The 19,426-nt window shown below is 43.9% G+C and overlaps 2 protein-coding genes across 2 annotated transcripts; both read left to right on the top strand.

The window, feature by feature from the left end:
* Window positions 1-5,624: 5,624 nt before the first annotated feature.
* LOC125959670 (uncharacterized) lies at window positions 5,625-9,711 on the top strand. The gene is made up of 12 exons (XM_049692504.1): window positions 5,625-5,710; window positions 5,779-5,868; window positions 5,937-6,144; window positions 6,212-6,379; window positions 6,466-6,563; window positions 6,621-6,736; window positions 6,797-6,983; window positions 7,057-7,300; window positions 7,372-7,643; window positions 7,704-8,350; window positions 8,435-8,768; window positions 8,835-9,711. The coding sequence occupies exons 1-12, from the start codon at window positions 5,656-5,658 to the stop codon at window positions 9,122-9,124; spliced, it is 2,709 nt and encodes a 902-aa protein (XP_049548461.1). The 5' UTR covers window positions 5,625-5,655; the 3' UTR covers window positions 9,125-9,711.
* A 431-nt stretch (window positions 9,712-10,142) lies between these two features.
* On the top strand, window positions 10,143-13,561 carry LOC125959400 (uncharacterized). Its single transcript, XM_049692224.1, is given in 11 exon segments — window positions 10,143-10,227; window positions 10,297-10,498; window positions 10,569-10,769; window positions 10,810-10,904; window positions 10,971-11,125; window positions 11,212-11,395; window positions 11,464-11,716; window positions 11,780-12,045; window positions 12,116-12,801; window positions 12,876-13,206; window positions 13,281-13,561. Coding segments are annotated over 11 exon segments (2,682 nt in total). The 5' UTR covers window positions 10,143-10,199.
* Window positions 13,562-19,426: the final 5,865 nt, after the last annotated feature.

Genomic DNA, 19,426 nt, shown 5'->3' with positions numbered 1-19,426 from the left:
AAATCAGGAAAGGAGAAATTGCGATGTGATTAAGGGAAAAATTGTATTGACGCACCCTGATTTCTCTCTTCATATCCATTATCTCTACCAATAACGTTAACGAGCCGTGCATTGAGTGCCAACTCTCTCCGAAGCGATAAGTCTAGGATGAGTAATCATGTGGCCCAATTCATCGGTCCCAACAAATGCAATTTGAACACGTGTGGAAATATGTTTCATTCAACGGCTTCCAGAGTCCTAATTTGAGATCAATTTTCTGACGAAGCAATCCAATCAGCTACAGGTAACGATACTTCGGCGTGCCTTTCATTTATATTCCAATCACTAGCAACCTTAAACTGCACTAGGTGCTCGCACTTAATCTGTACAATAATTGCCTGGTAGGCCTGTTGAGTGGTCACAAAACTTGTTGATTTTTTTTTTAAGTTTTCCAAAATCTGCGTTTTGATCCAAAATCGTAAACAGTATGACTTTTTAAGCTTTTGTAAACTTACAATCGAACAAAAGAATAGTGATTTGTATATTCCCCATGCCCCAGCTGAAAGCTATGACCTATAGGTATTGGTGCCCAATAAAGGTGCATTTTTACAGACTCGCCTTTCGGGATTGGATGCCACGACCGTACTTTTTAACAAATACGACCGCAAAATACGACCGGATATCCTTGAAAATATGGTTTTTTTTAAAAATAAAATATAGTTTGAACAATAAAGTTGAACGGTATACTAACACCCCAGCCTTGAGTTACTATACCATTTTATCCACTCGATTTGGTTATCGCCAAAGTTTTAAACCGAAAGTCTTGTTCTTCTTAACGGTAGCTTCAGATAACAAAACCTGCCAAAAGATGTTCAAGGTAGGAATGAAACAAAGATTCAAAAAGGTTGCTAAATGAATTCATGCAATTAAGGATACCAAGAGGAGGGAATTAAGTTTCATATAAACGACTACAAATGAAGTGACGATCTTGATAGTTTTATCTGACCATTACATGAGAAAATAGATGTTCCCGTATCGATAGTCACTGCGAAAGTGATATCATGCAATCGTCTTTATGTAACAAAGTGACCTTAGCGTCGGCATTTGGGAACCACAAATGACTGAAGAAAGCATTGCATTAGTCTTTATTGCGATTGTTTTACGATCTTGTATAAAATTTTCGATCCGTTTCTTGATACTCAGCCTGAATTCTCTGCCGGAAGGTTAAGAATTTAATGAAATTCGTATCGGAACAATAAAGGGACGATAATGAAATCTTCTATCTCTCTCTCTCTTGAATCTATTTGAAAATGAACAGCCCGTCCTTTGACGTCTCATAAAACAGTATCCTATAAAGTCTGCGTCGGTGAAACTACATCGGGACTCTCAATTTCATGAAATTAATGGCGATACCAAACCTACCATTGCCGAACTTTCACAGAGACAGTGATAAAGGAACTACGGTTTTGGAGTTTTGTAGGACGTTCAAAGCGTCTATTCTTCGTCTATATTGGATGATAATAATCACTCGTCGGTCGCATTACCTGACAGGTATCTGATTCATTTGGCTGTCAGCAAAATGGTGCCTGAAACAGCTTTTCTTCAACGCAATAACCCACTTCTCGGAACCAGTAACGACACTATGGTTGAAGTTGGTAAACCTACCTCCGTATGATAAATGCCTTTGATGAGCTATCGAAACGGAATCTCTAACCTCAACTTCTGTCCCTGTATTAAAATAGGAAAATGGTTCTGGAGAAAGTAAATGAATGCTATAAATTTTCATATAAATGACACGACATCCAACATAACTCATACCATCTTTCCATACCGGAAATTTCGTGAAGTACTTGAATACTTGAGACCTGCCACTAGCATGGAAACAACACCCGGATGATATTACTTCGGATGAGTGATCGTACTGCTTCGTTGGCCTGAAGAGGACAATTCTAACCGCACTAAATTCAGTCGCCAACTCAACCGGGGAAGCTCCCCGATAGCTAATGTTTTCAGTCAAGAACCCTTTTTCCGAGCCCTATGGTGTGTACGGTATGGTGCAGAGAAAAATGAGATTCACTTGTTTTTGCGAGCAGGCGCAGGTCCTGTACACCACCTCTCCATGTGATTAATTATGTTATGGAAATTTATGAAATAAATTTTCATAATTCATCCGTCGTTCAACATCAATCACAACGGATCCAATGCCATCCGTAATGTATGGAGCATGCTTGCGAAATGATTTGTCTAAGACGATGCGTCTTGAGGCTTTCACGTTTCCGGATTTTACGTTTTCGGATTGTTCCAGATTTTGAAGTACTTAAGCACATACGGATCGTATACGGTCGTAGAATGGTTGTTGGCCTGTCGCTGACTTTGGTCCAAGGCAAATCCTGCTTTTTCTGTCATTTTTGTTTTAATCAAATGTTGGCCAAAAAACCTTTCAGTGCATAAAATATTTATTTCTCTTCATTCGAGTGAACCATGAATAAAGAAATGGAACGGACTTCATTGCTCCGCCATTAGAACCACTCGAGAAAATCGTTTGTGAAATCAATAGCAGAACTTACGATCATATTTGTCATCCCCATCCCTGCCACAAACTTTGCCATTCCATCAAGGTATTGAATTGTTTTAACAAAGTCATTTCCATTGCTCTCTGCGGTTGTGCTTCCTGGATGGATTGTTGGTGCTTGCGGTGGCCAACAACCATCTTAGCAAGCTGAATGCCGGGACGGTATTGTTGATGGAGAACTTTCATTTCCTCTTTAGTGTCTCGGGCGTTGCTAAGGTAACACCGGATCGCCGTGGTTCAATCTTAGCAACGCAATCCGAATGTACAAATGACGCAATCACCCGAAAGCTCTCGCTGTCCAACTAGGAGTACCGCGTATGCAAATGGCGCAAAGTGGTGTGTTTGAACCTTCACAAACTCGGGGATCACTTCGGGGCTTCGGGGCCTTTCTGGTTATCGATGGAAATTTAATGCAGAAATCAATCACCAATATTGTTTTTATTGGTTTGGGAAATCAAAACTAGGTTGGCGAACTTTGTGCCCGAACCTTTAACCAGAGCGGGAACAAACGACGAGGACGAAGATGAAGTTCGCAACTGGAGGCCGGTTGAAATGAAAACAAAGCTAATGGCCCGTTTCCTGATGCCTGTTGGTTTGCAAAGAGCAGGAAATAAAAAATCGGGAAAAAGGCCACAAAATGGTAGCAACAGCATACAGCCAGCAGCTGGTGCTCGGAAGACCGGTAGCAAGACAATTTATTTTTCGTTCCATCTTATGCTTCCGACATTAGTGTGCCTACCTTTTGCTCACTGACTCGATGCTGAATGTCACGTTCAAGGATGAGATCAATTTGTTTTCGCTTTTGTAGCTCTGTTGGTCCCGAATGGCGCGCAATCTGCGCCTTTGACCAGTGCATTAGATGGCGCGTCTGCAGAAAGACTGGAGGATGATCTGGAGCTGTGGGCTTCACGGTAACTGGGAAATTGGACCAATTTGTTTCCAGAGCAGAAAGGAACTTTGATTCGCAAGAAAATAGTACGATCTTCTCAATTTGTTTGCTGATGTCTCAATAATAGCTACCTCAGGCAGTGGCGCCGCTATGAACGAGTATTGGACAACTTCGAAATGTTGATTCGGTTGTAGCCGATGCTTTAATTAACATCTTTCATTGTTTGATGAGTTCCGGGTTTTCCAACCGAATGTAAAAATTAATAAATATTACATGATTGAACAATTACTAATCGCTGATTATGATTCTCTGAAACATAGCTGATTGTTTGTAAATATGAGAATATCCTGCAGTTATCCTTGTATTTCGCGTTGAAATGTTCATTAAAGAATAAATCGGAGAAACTTTACTTCAATTAGCTACCAATAGTTTTATTTCGTTTAAGCTAATAATCAGAACAGAATCTAATATTGTTAATCATTATACTTTTGGTTTTCATTCTTTAAATAAATGCAACTTACCCCGGCAATGGATCCCCATGGATGCGCCTGACTTATTATCTAACCGTCTAGTAATAAGTAGTTTTAGCGAGAAAATCGTTGCTACAAATTACGGACGACGATTTTCTCGGATGCGAATTCTACATAATTAGTCACTATCCATTGGCAGAGCAGTTTTTCCCCTTGGGGACTCATAAACCTAGCCTTAAAATTATGCTCAAAAGGACTCACGAAACAAACTCCATGGCATTATTTCATTCTTCCTTTCTAATGAGTTTTCCGGACAAAAGTGACTTTTGGTTCAACTAGCTGCTGCTGCTGCTGCGTTCTGAAGCCGCCAATTTATAGCAAAACGCAACTTGGGCTAGCCATCTGGTCGAATAGGGCAGCTTTTAATTGGAACGCGTAGCGTACTTCAAGGAACAAGGTTCGGGAGCCAGTGACAGTGGTAGTAGTCCGCTCAAAGCTTAGAGCTTTCACTTAATGCTCATGAAGCGTAATGGTTACGCAATGGTCGGCTTGGCAGGGGAATGACATCTCACTCTCCGGACTGTTGTTTCGTCGTCTTCTGCGAGTCCGTAGCGCTTGCTGGTTGTCGATCTTCGTCAGATGTTCAACCAACGCTTCCGTCACCGGACCGCAGCCGGAACGGTTGTAGTAAGCTCGAAGAGAATTGCTTAGTGGTATGATGAAGAGCAGTGCTGTCCGGTTGTTTCATCTGCAGATTGTATGTCAACTGTGAACGTTTTACATTTCATCGACTGCACAAGTGCTATTAGTTCTAGTCGTTCCGCATTCCGACTAATTCCAATAGTCGCAGCAGCACAAATGCTAATTGTACAACACTTCCGGTTGGTTTGAAGCGAGGGCGTCCGAATCGGAAGGTGTTACACAGTATTTGTTGGTCCGTACCGATTTTGCTTAGCTAGCCAATGGCAATGATATTGTCTACAAAATGGTGTTCTGTACAAGTGAGCTAAATGTTATATGACGTTTCTTTACATCCAATTTATATTATGCAAATGACGAATGGAAGCGGATCATTACTGTCTTTTGCAACAATAGATCATGTTGTGATTTCCGTTTGTTTTTGCCAAAAAATCTAAAAAAAGATTGAATAGAAATGTGTGTTATGTCACAACTATTTAAAACTTTGTCGCATTCCAAGCTGAACTTTTCGCTGACACTCATGCATTGATTCCATTAACAAACAATGAAACATGATGATCAGTTTCAAAAGTAGGCTGGAATAAGTTGGTCAGTTTACAGAAAATTTAAAATACAATTAAGAAAAACACTTCTTTTTTCAATCCCGTATATTTTATATGAAATAATATGATTTCTCCATTCTCATCTTTGCATCAATTTTTCAACAAAACAGATCCCCGTCGTGCGATCGAGGGTAATCACCTGGACCAGTCGTTACGTCGTACCGCTTATATCTTATAATGCAATCGTTAATGTAACACGTTACTAAACTCCCCGTAGGAAAGGGCTTCCCCCGTAGGGAAGGGTGAGGGGGTGGGGTAAGGTGGGGAAACGCATCAGAACCGTTATCACGCAGTTTTCTCAGCGAATAGCAGCGATCGTGTCAAGGCCAAGTTCAAGCCAGTCCATAAACCGGTTACACTCTCACTGATCGATGTTGGGTGCACCAAGCGGCATCAGCATTTAGCAGAGATTATCAGTCTCCGTGTGAACCCCGTAAGTGCAAGATGCATTTCAGCGAGTCTGTTCTAGTGATAGCAGCCCTGCTATTTAATACTCCTAGTAAGTAGATTGATGTGACTGTTACTATCGCGCGACCACTAACGCTAAGCGATGATCTCCACGCCCAGGTCATGGCGATCGAAGTCTTACGGCGGCCTTGGAACGCTTGCAAAGCATTGACAACGCTATGATGCCAAACATTCGTGAATCACTTGATGGTAAGTGATTGAAAACAGAGTGTGCACGGGGGATGTTGAGAATGCGATTGAATTTGTCCCTCAACTAGACTGTGAGATGCGGTACTACAAGTACGATCAGTATGAACCAGTAAGAACGCCTTTGGTACGACCCAGACAAACAGCCCGTGAGGTTCCTCATCTGGCTGCCATCGGATGGAACGGCGTGGGTAACACATCAACGAAGTGGCGCTGTGCAGGAACTCTCGTGTGGGAAAGCTTCATATTGACTTCAGCGCGTTGTACGGTTGATGAGAGGTAAGGTGTGCAGGGAATAGGGTTGCAAAGTTTGAAGTAACCTTAAGCTTCCTTCAAATCCTTCCAGTAACGCGGCACCCGATGTGGTACGAATGGGAGATGTCGATCTCGGTAGCGAGGAAGACAATCAGTTCGTCCAGGAGTTGAAGATCGTAGAGGTTATTCGGCATCCAGAGTTTCGGGAAGGAGAACGCGATCACGATATTGCGCTGCTACGCCTAGAGTCGAATGTGACGTGAGTATGAGAGTGAAGGCCGGACTCGTCGAGAGTCTAAACAGGAAAAGAGAAACTGGTTCAGGATGTATAATACACGTGCTCAGATTGGACTCGACTGTTGTACCTGCTTGCCTGTGGAATCAAGATGCTGTGCACTACCGAGCGATGCATGTTACGGGCTGGCAAACCACCGACCGATCAGGTTTGACTTCATTCGCTTACAGCATCCCTTGCACATGTTAACGATGACTGATTTCAGTGGGATTGTCCAAGTTGTTGAAGGCAGAAGTTCGACCGGCTACTGGGGGCTGCATTGGAGCTAACAGCTCCCTCCAGTACGTGTGTGTTGAAGGCAGTGAGTCACAAACTTGCTCGGTAAGTTAACCCCGGTACGATACGAATAGTCAATTACAGCACTGGCAATCGTTTGCATAGAGCATCGATGGAAAACTGCTGCAGGTTGATCTGCATCACAACGCAAAGATGACTCCATTCATAGTAGGCATTAGTTCCTCACCAAATGGTTCCTGCGTTCGGGACGAACCATCATCTTACACGAAGATTTCTGCGTACGTGGACTGGATTCAGAGGACCATTGAGTCTCGTGGAGAATCGGCATGGAGTGAGTTTTGTCTGTCCCAAAACGCTTATTGACTAGCGCAATTTGTTAAACTGACTTCACTAACTTCCGGCAGGTTGGAAGTTTAAGCCAGCCGAATGTGCTCTTCGCTACGTCCACCTTCGTCAGTACGAACCCAACGTCATCATTGCTCGGACAGGAACCCAAGAAACGGTAGATCCTTCTCTCGCGAGGATGCAGATATTATACTCAGCGTCGGTCGTCGAGATTCGTTTCTATAGCTTCATTAGTGTCTGCTTTGGTGTTATCATCGATGAGCAGACCGTACTGACGTTAGCTCAGTGTACCACCCAACATGGGTAAGCGATCGTCGTTTGCTTTTTGAGATAACACTGATATAATCGAGGCTGTGTCTCGCAATGTTATACAGGAGACGCGCTCAAAATGTGCGACATGATCGACTTGGGTATGCCGGTATGCCCGTTGTAGATCATTACAACCATCCTGGCTATAGAGAGGGCGAGCATCGTAATAACATAGGCCTTTTGAAGCTGCGTGATCGGTTTGATTTTCGTGACACACTCGTCCCATTCTGCATTGGCCATGAGGCGGAACTGCCGCTGGATGAAGTGAAGGTTGCTGGACAGGGTCGCTGGGATTTGAATTTCTTTAGCGAGCATGATAAGTCGGTAGATGTGTTCCGTACGTGTCAGTATTAAGAGTATTTGGTGCAAACGAAATAACGATAACATTCTTCTACAGAATCCATGATGGCTCCTCTGTTGCCTCGTGCTGAGATACTATCGCAAGCCAACTGTTCCTACCGGGCCGACGTTAAGGTTGGACTTCCGGGAGGGCTTTCCGACGAACATCTGTGCTATGGTAACGAACAGTACCTAGTGCCGGAAACATGCAGTCAAGACTTTGGACGTCCAATCGGTGGGTTCGTCGATCGATTGGATAAAACCTTTCGCTACACATACGCGTTAACATTGTTCGGAAGGGACTGTGGTTTCGGTTCACCGGCTGTTGGCGTACGGTTGGCACATCATGCTCATTGGATCAAATCGATCATGCTGCCAGAATATCGGAAGGATACTGGATCGGTTTATTTTATCAATTCTGAGTTGCTGGAAGGAGATACGTGTCGGCATGTCGATGGTGCTGGTGGCACCTGCGTAGACGCTAGCCGGTGTCCAGCCATTCGTTACGGTTTCTCTGTTAACCGCCAGGTAGTGTTTTGTAGTGGACCATCGATCGTATGCTGTCCGTATGAGAACATCGTGAATGAAACATCTGCAGCTGGGAGAGAGCTGGACGACTGCGCTGGAATGTATCGCGAGGAACGCGAGCGTACAGCGACAATGATGTACAGTAACGGCCCTGTCCAGGATGATAATCCACACATGGTATGAAACAGTTATTCAGTTGTACGTTCAACTTACCTAGCTTCTTGCAAACTTACATGAATGCTCCGTACTTTTCACACTCAGGTACAACTAGGTACAGAAACTTCGGACGGTCAGATGCGTTGGAACTGTCGCGGTACAATTATCAGCCGCACGACTGTCGTAACCGGGTGCCAGTGTTTGCTGAACCAGGGCAATAAGCCAACGGTCGTCCGGTTAGGAATGTCGGAGATGGCATCAATTGTGGAGGTGAACGAAGTTATCTATCATCCCGATTACTCAAATTCCACCAAGCAGTATGATGTGGCGTTGGTTCGGTTGAAGAGCCCAATTGATACTGCAGCATCGGGCAAGTTTCCGGCCTGTCTCTGGACTAATCAAACGCACACACCGTTCAAGATGATTCAAACTGTGATCAGTAAGTGGAGGTGAAAGATCTTTGATCGAAGTGATATAATTGATCTGGATTTGGTTATCATTGCAGACGAAACGGCCGATGACTACACCTATGTGACGGGAAAGTACAATTCGGATTGTGCTTGGTCGGTTGGAAACGCTATCAGCCAGAGTCAGCTGTGCGTAGCGATCGAGCCGCAAAACACAATCGTTTCCAGTGGTGATCCACTGTTTTGGTCGAGTGACCGGCGTGATAGTGACAGGGAGCGGGTAGAGTATCTGGTGGGTTTGATGAGCTATTCAGCGTCGAAAGATAAATCAATCCATGTGCATAGTCGCATGTCGTGGTTTGCCAGCTGGATCAAGACTATTCTCTAGAAGGTAGACAAAGTTATGAGAAACCAGAGCACCAACATGAAAGATTGCAGAAAGAATTAGGAAATTTAAAGTTAAATTAAACATTTACAACCATACTTGACATAATACAACAAATCCATGATAGAAAGCGCATATCAATGATAGGAAGTGATATTCGAGAGTACTTCTGTAGCAATAATAAAATCTGAAAGTGTCTCTGAACAATGCTGCTATGCACTAGGATAAGGTTACAAATGAAGCACTTTAGGATGATCGGATATGATCGGCTAACAGCCGTAAGGCTGTTTAAGAGTAGTAAATAAGAACAGTTCAGTGAATAATAATCAATTCAATTGATAATCATTCTTTGATAATCACTCCATCAATTGACTTCTTATTTTTAAATTCATTTATACGTTTATTTTGCGTGATTTATTCGTCAGTTGAATTTAAATAAATGATTAGCAGTTTAAAATTACCTTTATAAAGATTTATTCATGGTATGTTGGTTATGTTTATCGACTTAGTTGACTAACTAAACCCTAGTAATTTAGTCCCCGATCGTTCAATCGTTCTATAAACCCGCATCTCATCCCACTTCAATTGGATCAAATCGAAACTGAAGACATGGAAAGTAGCGTAAAAAAAATCTGATCTGTCGCTGCTAAAAATAGCCAAACAAGAAGTTGCATTTTGATTTACAATCATTCCGAAACCTAACAAGCCAAACGGGTCTAGAGGTCGTCTAGAGAATTTGAGAGCCGAGGCGCATATTGTTTTCGTCTTTGCTTTTGTTGTTTACAACATGTTCTGCTGTTAAAACCGGTTATGCCGTTTTGGGGTAACCGAAGACGCTGATCTGCAGGTTTATAGGTTACTCGTATGAGATAACGTTTTAGTTGCTTCTTAGCTGTTCGCTGAGATGAGTCCTCTGGTAACTATCGTGAGTGTGATGTTGCTGGCCAAGCAAGGTAGTGTGGGGTGTTCATTTGGTGAGCGTTGTAAGCCATGAGTCAATGGTCTTGTTTTGTTTCAAGTTTGGTCTGATCTACCGGCATCCCGAACACAGCTGAAGGAGCGTCTTCAAGATGCTCTTATGCCAAATGAACGCGAATCGCTGGACGGTAAGATGTAGTTGGTGTTCTGTGTTCAGGATTCCTTTAGTTGATTCCGTATCCCCCTCTGTTTACCAGATTGTCACTTTCGCTACTATAACTTGGGTGGAGGAGGTGCAGTGGCTCCCGCTTTCGGTAGCCCCGCGTATCTCCGGGAATTTGCGCATATGGCAGCCATTGGATGGTCGCAAAAGGATGGACGTATTCGGTGGAGTTGTGGTGGTTCATTGATTTGGGAAAATTTTGTGCTAACGGCTGCTCACTGTGCCGCAGATCAAGAGTAAGAAATGAGGAAACGCAATCTGGAATAACCTGTTTAGGAAAGTTATAGTGTTACTCATAAATTCCAGCAATATAGCACCCGATGTAGTGCGTCTCGGAGACATCGATCTGTACAACGATACGGATGATGCATTTGCCCAGCAGTACAAAATAGTAGAGATCATTCGCCATCCTGATCATCGGTTTATAGCCAAGTATCATGATGTGGCGTTGCTGAAGCTTGACCAACATGTGACGTAAGTTGTTTGTGATATTTTAGGTTTCGCTCAGTGTGTTTACCATTTCTTTTCTTTGTGTATTCTGGTCCAGATTGAACGAGACCGTTGTGCCGGCATGCTTGTGGAACGAGGAGGAAATCAGGTTCCCGGTGCTACAGGCTGCAGGCTGGGGAGCTACTGGTTTCGGTAGGGATTTAGGCACACGGTAGGCATACTGTTGATATTGTTTGAAATATTGTTGTCATCGAACAGGACAAGCTCAAACGCCGAGCTTATTGAAGGTGTCACTACGGCCAGTTGAGAAGGAGCTATGCAATCGGCACTATCAAGTAGGTGATCGTGGCTTGAAGGAGGGTCTCAAAGCGGAACAAATGTGCGCTGGCGATATTAAGATGGATACCTGTCCCGTAAGTACACCGAGCGGTTTGCAGGAATCTGGTACCCATATCTACCATCCAGCGATTGTATCGGACATTATTCATCGTATATGCAGGGTGACTCGGGAGGTCCGCTTGAGGTGAAGCTACTTCACAACACCAAAGTGACCCCGTTCATTGTGGCCATAACCTCGTTTGGTAGCGCTTGTGGTCAATCATTGCCCGGAGTCTACACAAAGATAGCGAGTTACATACCGTGGATACGATCCGTATTGGAGGCGCACGGCGAGGAAGCCCCCGGTATTGTGGGGTATAGTGGTTAAGCAACTTGTCTGTATAGATCACCAACATCTTGTTGCATTTTTCAGAGTGGAAGTTCAGACCGTATTCCTGTGCCCTTCGATATGTGACGTTACGCGAGTACGAACCAGATGTAGTAGCAAGCAAGACCGAGTTGACGGAATCTGTAGATCTACAGGACGTGCATCTACAACTGGGCGAACCTACGTCAACCGTAGTCCTTGGTTGGGACGAAGGGACGGAAGGTGCCGACAATTGTCACGGCGTGCTGATTGATGATGAAACCGTTGTCACATTGGCACAATGCACTTCGTTCAAAGGGTAGGACTGAACACTGGCAATAGATTTAAGCGACCTTCACCTTCATCGCACCTTCATTCACAGGAAACCTCCGACGCACGTGACAGTGACGGATAGCGGATATGATCGATACGAAATATCGAACATTTATAACCATCCGGAGTATCGGAAGGGATCATTATACAATAACATCGCCATCGTTAAGCTGAACGGATCATTGAATTTCCATAAGTACCTATTACCGGCATGTTTGTGGCCTCATTCTGCGCTTCCGGACGATCGATTCGAGGTTCTAGGTCGCGGTCGCCGGGATCTCAATGAGCTTTACTTGTATCAAACACCAACTACAGGTAAGACGTGGCGATCTAAGTGCTGCGAAGCAGGTGATCTACAGCTCCTATATTCCCGATATCCTTACAGACGGCGTGTCAAAGAGTTTACTTTCGCGAGCGGATCTACATCAAGGGATCAATTGTTCACTACCGTCTATGTATTTGGCTCGTTTAGCGATGGGTCTGAGCGAGGAACATCTGTGCTTTGGAAACGCACCCTTTCTGGTGCCTGAAACCTGTGAGCTGATGTATGGTGGTGCGGTGCAGCGGAATGTGTTCCGTTTGCAGAAGTACTTCAAGCATCTGTTTGGTCTTAACCTGCTGGGGCGTGACTGTGGGTACGGACAGTCGGCCATTGCCGTACGGATAGCCAGCCACATGGAGTGGTTGAGCAAGATGTTGCTTACCAATCGGCCTCACGAAGCGGCAAGCGCAGTTAGGTTCTATAACAGCGACTTGACACCGGGAGATCATTGTCAACTGCCGTATGGTGCCGGTTCTGGACAGTGTACTGAGGTGAACCATTGTCCAAAGATCCGCTATGATATAGAAATAGAGCGACAAGTCTCGTTCTGTGGTAATGCGTCGATCGTTTGCTGTCCATTGCATCATATAAGGAATGTTACCCACAAGCTGTCACCTAGTGCCGCCCAGAACGAACTCGACGACTGTGAATCGCGATATAAGTCAGTTCATCGTAAGACTTATCTTTTCTATGAAGAACGCGATGACAGGGACAAGGACGAGACAGAACGGGATCAGTACCCTCACGTGGTAAGCAAGCTTCAGTTGCTTCGGCATCATAGCAGTACTTAGTTGTTAGCCCGTTCGTTGCAATCTTATTGTAGGTGATCGTCATGTGGCAGGGCGATGATGATTTTTTCTACGAGTGTGTCGGTACACTGATCACGCAAAGCGCTGTCCTGTCGACGGCCGAATGTCTCTCACTGATTCGCACCAAGCAGGCCATTGTGGTGCTGGGCTTCAACAGCACATCAGCGACGCTTCCGGTGCAAGAGGTCGTCATACACCCTCAGTACGATGCCTCTATGATGCGCAACGATATCGGGTTGGTGAAGATTCGCGGTAAGGTTGAGCCAACTACGGGTAAAGTACCGGCATGTGTATGGCAGAATCAAACACATACACCGTTCCGGTTGAAACAGTTCATGCATACGGGTAAGTGTTAATGTCTTTAAGTATCCCGTTCTTTATGTGAATGTTTTCGGTTTATTTATTTGAACCTACAATAGAGACGCAGTATCTGAACAGCTATCCAATGTACAACAAGGATTGCGAGAGCTACAAACACTACGGTAATCGAAGTGTTGAACCGACGCAGCTCTGCCTGAGTCTCGAAAGCGCGCACAATCCCATTAGACCTGGCGAACCCGCGTTTTGGCAGAAAGAGCTGGACGATGCGGCCGGTTATGTGGTGCAGTACTTGGTGGGATTTGTTAGCTACGTGTTTCCGATGATGACGGTGCACACACGGATTGAGTCGTACGTCGACTGGATCAAGAGTGTGCTCTAAACGTTACCAACGTTACGTAATGTTAATCCGGACTCACTGGATACGAGTTTTCTCTTCTAATAAACCCCTCGATGGAAGAAAACCACGTAGAGTGAGCAGCTTTAAGCGATGGATAATCATAGTTTAGTATATGGTAAGCCAAAACACATATGTTGGTTGTAACTGTCGTTTCGCACAAACGCTCGCTGTTTTGCTGCTTATTGCGTTTTGTTACAGAGTTTTCGTACGGATGCATAGCCGGAAGTGGCGGATATCCTTCCGTTTTGCGTTTCCGGAGACACATCTGGCTTGTTCTGCGTCAGCTGCTGACTTGCGTTTGGTATCATCGCGCATCGTCTCACGGAGGCATGTTTATCGAGGAAATGACACAGGAAACGTTATTCTATTACTCTTTTAACAGTGGTTTTTTGTATGGTTGTAACTCTATTGTTGTTTATCTAACGTTCAGCATGTTGAGTCGTCTCTGTTATATTTGTTTATTGCATTTAGCATAGGTTTAAGCAGGGTCCGAAACTCCGTTTCTCATCTTGAAACAGAAGTCGGCATGAATGCTCATGGTCGTCGTATTCGATAAGTATTCTGCTAATTTCGTTATTTCTGTTTAAGCAGGCAAATGTCTATTCGAAAGAAGTCGTGGTACAGCTGCTCATCATCAAGTGAATTTATATCAGTAAAAAACACAACAGAGCTGATAACAATTGGCTATCTTTATGCGTATGGTCCGCATAGGGAAGGTCGAAGAAAGAATTTGCTAATCGTTCTCGATTATCACGATAACCACGCATCTCAACGTTCATCTCTATTCCCTTCCTGCTGCTTTCTACATTCAGAGATTTAATGGTTGGCCAATTGATTTCTGGTGTTCTCTCTCTTTTACATGCGTCCTGGATCTGCTGATTATCTGGAACAGATTCCAAGACACAGGAAGTAGCAAAAGTCCGGGCGATACAATTAATCGCGGAAATATATCGTCGTGCAAAACCACAAGGTCGTAACTGATTTAATTAAAAACAAACCAATAGAATGCGGCACCAAATCGTATAGTCCAATTAATCGGATAATCTGTGCAATTAATGTAAGGAGCCAGCGCGTATCGTGCCCGCTGCTGTTTGCGCCATTCCGTTACTGACGATGAGTTTAATTGCAGATTCTCTGCTGGATCGTTCACAGATTGCAGCTGGCTGTAAGGATTCACTTGATTGTGCGAAGCATTAATAGGCAATGGCTCTGGCCAGTGGATGCCAATGGATGATAATGGATGCCCAAATTACCATCCCAGCACGTGTTATCAATATTCCGCTCTATGGCCGCCGGTTGTTTGCTCAATTTGCTGGCATTATACTTAGCTTGTTTTATTGAACTCCTCTTCAAGTGCTACATGCTTGTACGTGTTCCTGCCCGGATGTATGGTCGTTTAGCTCCCTCTGATTCGATGCGTTTAATAATGATTCGACATCATCTACGCATCAGGGATTTTGGTTGAACTACGATTGCGGCGGCCATGAACGACGTCATTCCAGGTAGCGATGGAATGAGATGATGGTTCTAAGAATTCAAACAAAGTCTATCTGCTCCTCCATGGACTTGCCCTGCTGACACGCACACGTGGTCGCCCAACTAAACGTTGTCGTCATCCTTGGGTCGTTTATTTTGTCGTCTTCGGTCCGCAATACTGCCAGTTGACTAACGCCACCACTGATTCCAGCCAGCAGCATTCCATGTTTGTTTAATGGTATTCATAGAGCGCGAACGGAAATTAATGCCGGCATATCAGCCGAAGTTAAACGGCTGGTTCCTGTTAGTTGCTTTGTAGGTTTTCTTGGCCGTGGGGGCACCAAGATGCCAGCTATTCGGGATGCTCGATAGTTACGCAGAGCAAGCATCCGATCCTACGATCATGGGCTGCTGCTTGCCACTGGGTGAAAATGAGATAAAACAACAATCTTCCGTCAATTTGCTGCGACTTGGTCCGTGGCAACGTAATTGTCTTACGGCCACAACCATGTACAGCGAGCCGTTTTGGGGAAAGCAAGAGAAGAACCTAGCGACACTTGTCTCACTTTCTAGAGTTTGCGTAATTTGCATAAGCTATATCAGACAGGAGGCTGTCCTCGTATAGCCACTTGACAATGACACGTCATTGCTGCTGCTTGAGTCTCAACGGTTTCTAAAGGGTTGGTGGCGGCCTGTGGTGAGTAAGCGTGTCTCGCACTGGGAGCGAAGTCGAGCGCATGTCGAAAATTACCGTGATAATACAATTTCCGACCAACTGATTGTTGCATCCTACGCTCCTACTTGCCACACAGCTTTTACCTTTTCTCTTTATCTTTACGTGGACCCCATTCCTTACATGGATGTCTATATTTAGAAATACTCACCACTTTACCACAAACATTTTTCACTCATTTCATAAACTGTGAAATCAGAAAAGTTTCTGCGAAGGTGCCCTGTAGGTACCAGACAACAACGTTCCTCTTCAGTGGAAATACACATACACCCCAAAGGGAGACAACCGACACGTGCGAGTAATTGTTTCCGTGTAACGAGGATTAAATCTCTTTCATAACCGGGTATGACTGAAGTCTGGTTTATTTTTTACAACAACAAAAACCTTTTCCAGCAACTATCGCATTTCATGCTGAATCGGCCTCATTTTGAAACCATCCTACCTCAGCGGCCTGAAATTGTAGCTTGTAATATCGTTGTGGTTGAAAATTCGCCTTTGAAAACCCGTAAAACACGAATGCCACCATCAATCGAGCGAAAGCGGATTATTTTTGCGGTGTGTGCGTTAAATTTCGTCATCACAAGCTATTGGATGATGTTTCGTGAAATTGCTGCCCATCTGTTTCAGCCGATGTTCCCTCATTATCGGTTCCTTTTTTATTTACCGCTACGTTAATCACACAAGCTACTTCAATGTACAATCCAGTTTCGTTTTACGTCTACTTTTATTTAAATTAATTATGAAAATGTTGAGTAGTTGATCATATGTGTTGTGAAAAGAAATACCGAAGTTTATGGAACTATCCCACACAAGATTAGCACATTCGACTAATTCTCGTAGACCATTCACTAAATTTTTCACTTACTCCATCGGTCAAAGTTACGAATCAACATGAGACCGTGGAGAAATGACTATTGATTTCAAATGAAAGTGCAACGATGTGTCATTTTTTTTTTCTTTCAAGCCGGTGGTTAATTTCAGAATATCACAGATACCGTCTACTTCTGTACCACTTGTCATCTCCCCTCTTCTCTTTTCCTGGTGTGGCCAATCGAGGAAGGGTTGATGGTATGTCATTATTGTTACTGTTAAACCAGTAACGTTGTTCACTAACAGTTATTCCTTGAAAGGGAAAGGTCACGAGTTTGACGATGTCCTCCTCTGTGAAAGGAATATCAAATCACAATTGGTTTCTTCTTCTTTAGATGAGCTAACATCCGTTGTAGCATTGTGATTGAAACGTTGGTTCTGGAGTACTGGAGTGAAGTGTACCAACATCTTTACGATTTGTTGGTTCAGTTATCACTGAAGTTGATACTTCATCTATTTGTCAGCGCAACGAGAACGCCATCAAACGCAAGCAGTCCAAGATGTTGAACCCCTCAAAGTGACCAACATTAAAAGGGGCGAATAGGTCGCTGAAGCACTTGCAACAAATACCAATCCCTTCGATGCGAAGTGGATCGTTGGGTTTAAGTGGGAGGAAAACGTCCGAGCGATGCTGACGATGAATTTATCATCTTGCTATCATCATCGGACGAGGTCTTGCTATCATCATCTTGCTTATCGCAAGTTTCGTCTTTTCTATCATGTATCTATGTTGCGTCAGCTCGTTTCCGGAAGTCATAAAAGGAAGTATGTGAACAGTGCAACATAACTTCGGGTTTACGATCGAGTGACAACAAACTCATCTGAAGGAGTTCTCAACAGTAGTGCAATGTATCAGATGTTCGATGAAAGTTCACAAATGATCACAAATATGATGTAGAAATCTATAAACTTCGCAAAGAAAGCGTTTACATTGCGGGCTTTACGAAAGCAATTACAAACATGTTACGTGTTTTCTTTTATAACGACACCAGGATCTTTCGTTGATTTTATTCATGCTTACATATCGTTAGAAAATATGATAAACTCGCGAAGCGTTGAAAATAAATAATTATAAAACAAATGAAAAATTCACATTATGTTCCTTCCTTTCTTCCATTGATCGGTCACAGATGGTCACCTGAATCAAATATTTGCAATAGTTGCCATTAGTGTTACAGCATAGGTACGGAATACCTTGAAAAAATAAAGTTTTCTCCAAAAGCCTAAGGAACTCGCTACTAGTTAACCTTCAAAGAGCATCAAGAATGGCGGAGTCTCGACTGGATCTACCGTAATAAGGGTTTTGCTTTCGAGAGCTCTGTTTCGTTTCGTGGACCCTACTGATTCCATTGACCGCAAAGGCGAAAAGGAGAAGACCGATTGTGTTTCTTAAGGTCTTCTTCGGCCACCTACAAAGCCACCTTGGCTGCTAAACTTTTCGCATAAATCTCATTCGCAATGAAACGCACTGGACCCAACAATTATTGGAAGAAGTATGCGTTCGTTTATAATTCTTTCGCTTCGTTTTCATGATCCATTCATGAGATTGTCTTTTTATGTGTTTTGTTATTGGCGAGCGAAGACCACCCACAGTGACAACAGCAACAGCGTGTCCTGCTTGAGTTGCATAGTTTCGGGCAGTTTTTGGAATGTTTAAGGCAGGGTGTGGTGAAGGAGTAAGGCAAGGTTGATGGTGGCCCGGTCATGACAGTGAGAGGGTAAACGCTTTGCTATAAAACTGCTTCTAACTGGTTGTTCTGTCCAGTTGGAGGTCTCTGGGGTAACTAAGGCCAATGGTACGCCCATTCTCGCCCTCGGATATCATGAGGAAACGAGGAACGAGGTCCTGGAATGCATGTTTTGCCATCTCACTCTGTTTCTATGTGGCATTTTCCTCTAACTGCTCGTAACATGCTGACCGTCGGCGTCGTCATAGAAGTTGCGTTCAAAGCAGTGGTCTGGGAGCGAATGGGTGCCATGATTACGCTCGAACAGCGTGACACTATGCTGGGTTCAACAATCTAGATCATTTATCCGGGTGGACTGTTCCCTTAGAAGGACCTCCATGTTGTGCAATGATGGCGCAACATTATTCGCGTGACCTAATGATATTGTTGGTTTTCGCGACACCATCGGTAATGTTACGACGTTATTCGCGATGCATGTGGAAGCATGAACCGTGCTGGCCATTACATCTACATCCACGAAGCGAGGATAACGAAAACGCTATCCAAAGGTATAAACATGTTGTTATAAAAAGATAACCGAAGCAGCCGTTGTGCGTCAAATTCATGGACTAATTTTAGATGCTGGATACATAATCTACGCCGACATGATAAGGTAGCGATAATTTTATGCAAAGGCGCTTTTCATACCTTATTGGTTTCCGCTGATAAACATAAACACCAGCATGGTTGCTACGACGATCGACTTGTCAGTGATGAAAATCTGATAAGAGCTATTGTTCAGGGGAAGCCCCAGGTCTGTCTCAGAGCCCGGAAAATAAAGGAAAGTTATGCCACGTGCAAAATGAAAGGATGTTGTCTATGTATGCGTCCTACGTTACAAAACGCTTTCCCGGATCACATTGTTTGCTTGAGGCGGTCATTCCACTAGTTTTGAGTACGCTTTAGTTTAAAGCGTCAGGCGTGAGAATGAAAAACAAATAACTAGAAGGCCTTGGCATGAATCTGGCCCTCATTTCTGTTGTTGTTATTGGTTTGACATAGGACAGTTCTCTGCATTCAGGATGAATGCCTTCCTTTTGG

The sequence above is a fragment of the Anopheles darlingi genome, chromosome 2 (assembly GCF_943734745.1).
Source record: "Anopheles darlingi chromosome 2, idAnoDarlMG_H_01, whole genome shotgun sequence".
NCBI lineage: Eukaryota > Metazoa > Arthropoda > Insecta > Diptera > Culicidae > Anopheles > Anopheles darlingi.
The sequence above is the reverse complement of the archived record's forward strand: the minus strand, read 5'-3'. Positions and strand labels throughout refer to the sequence as shown.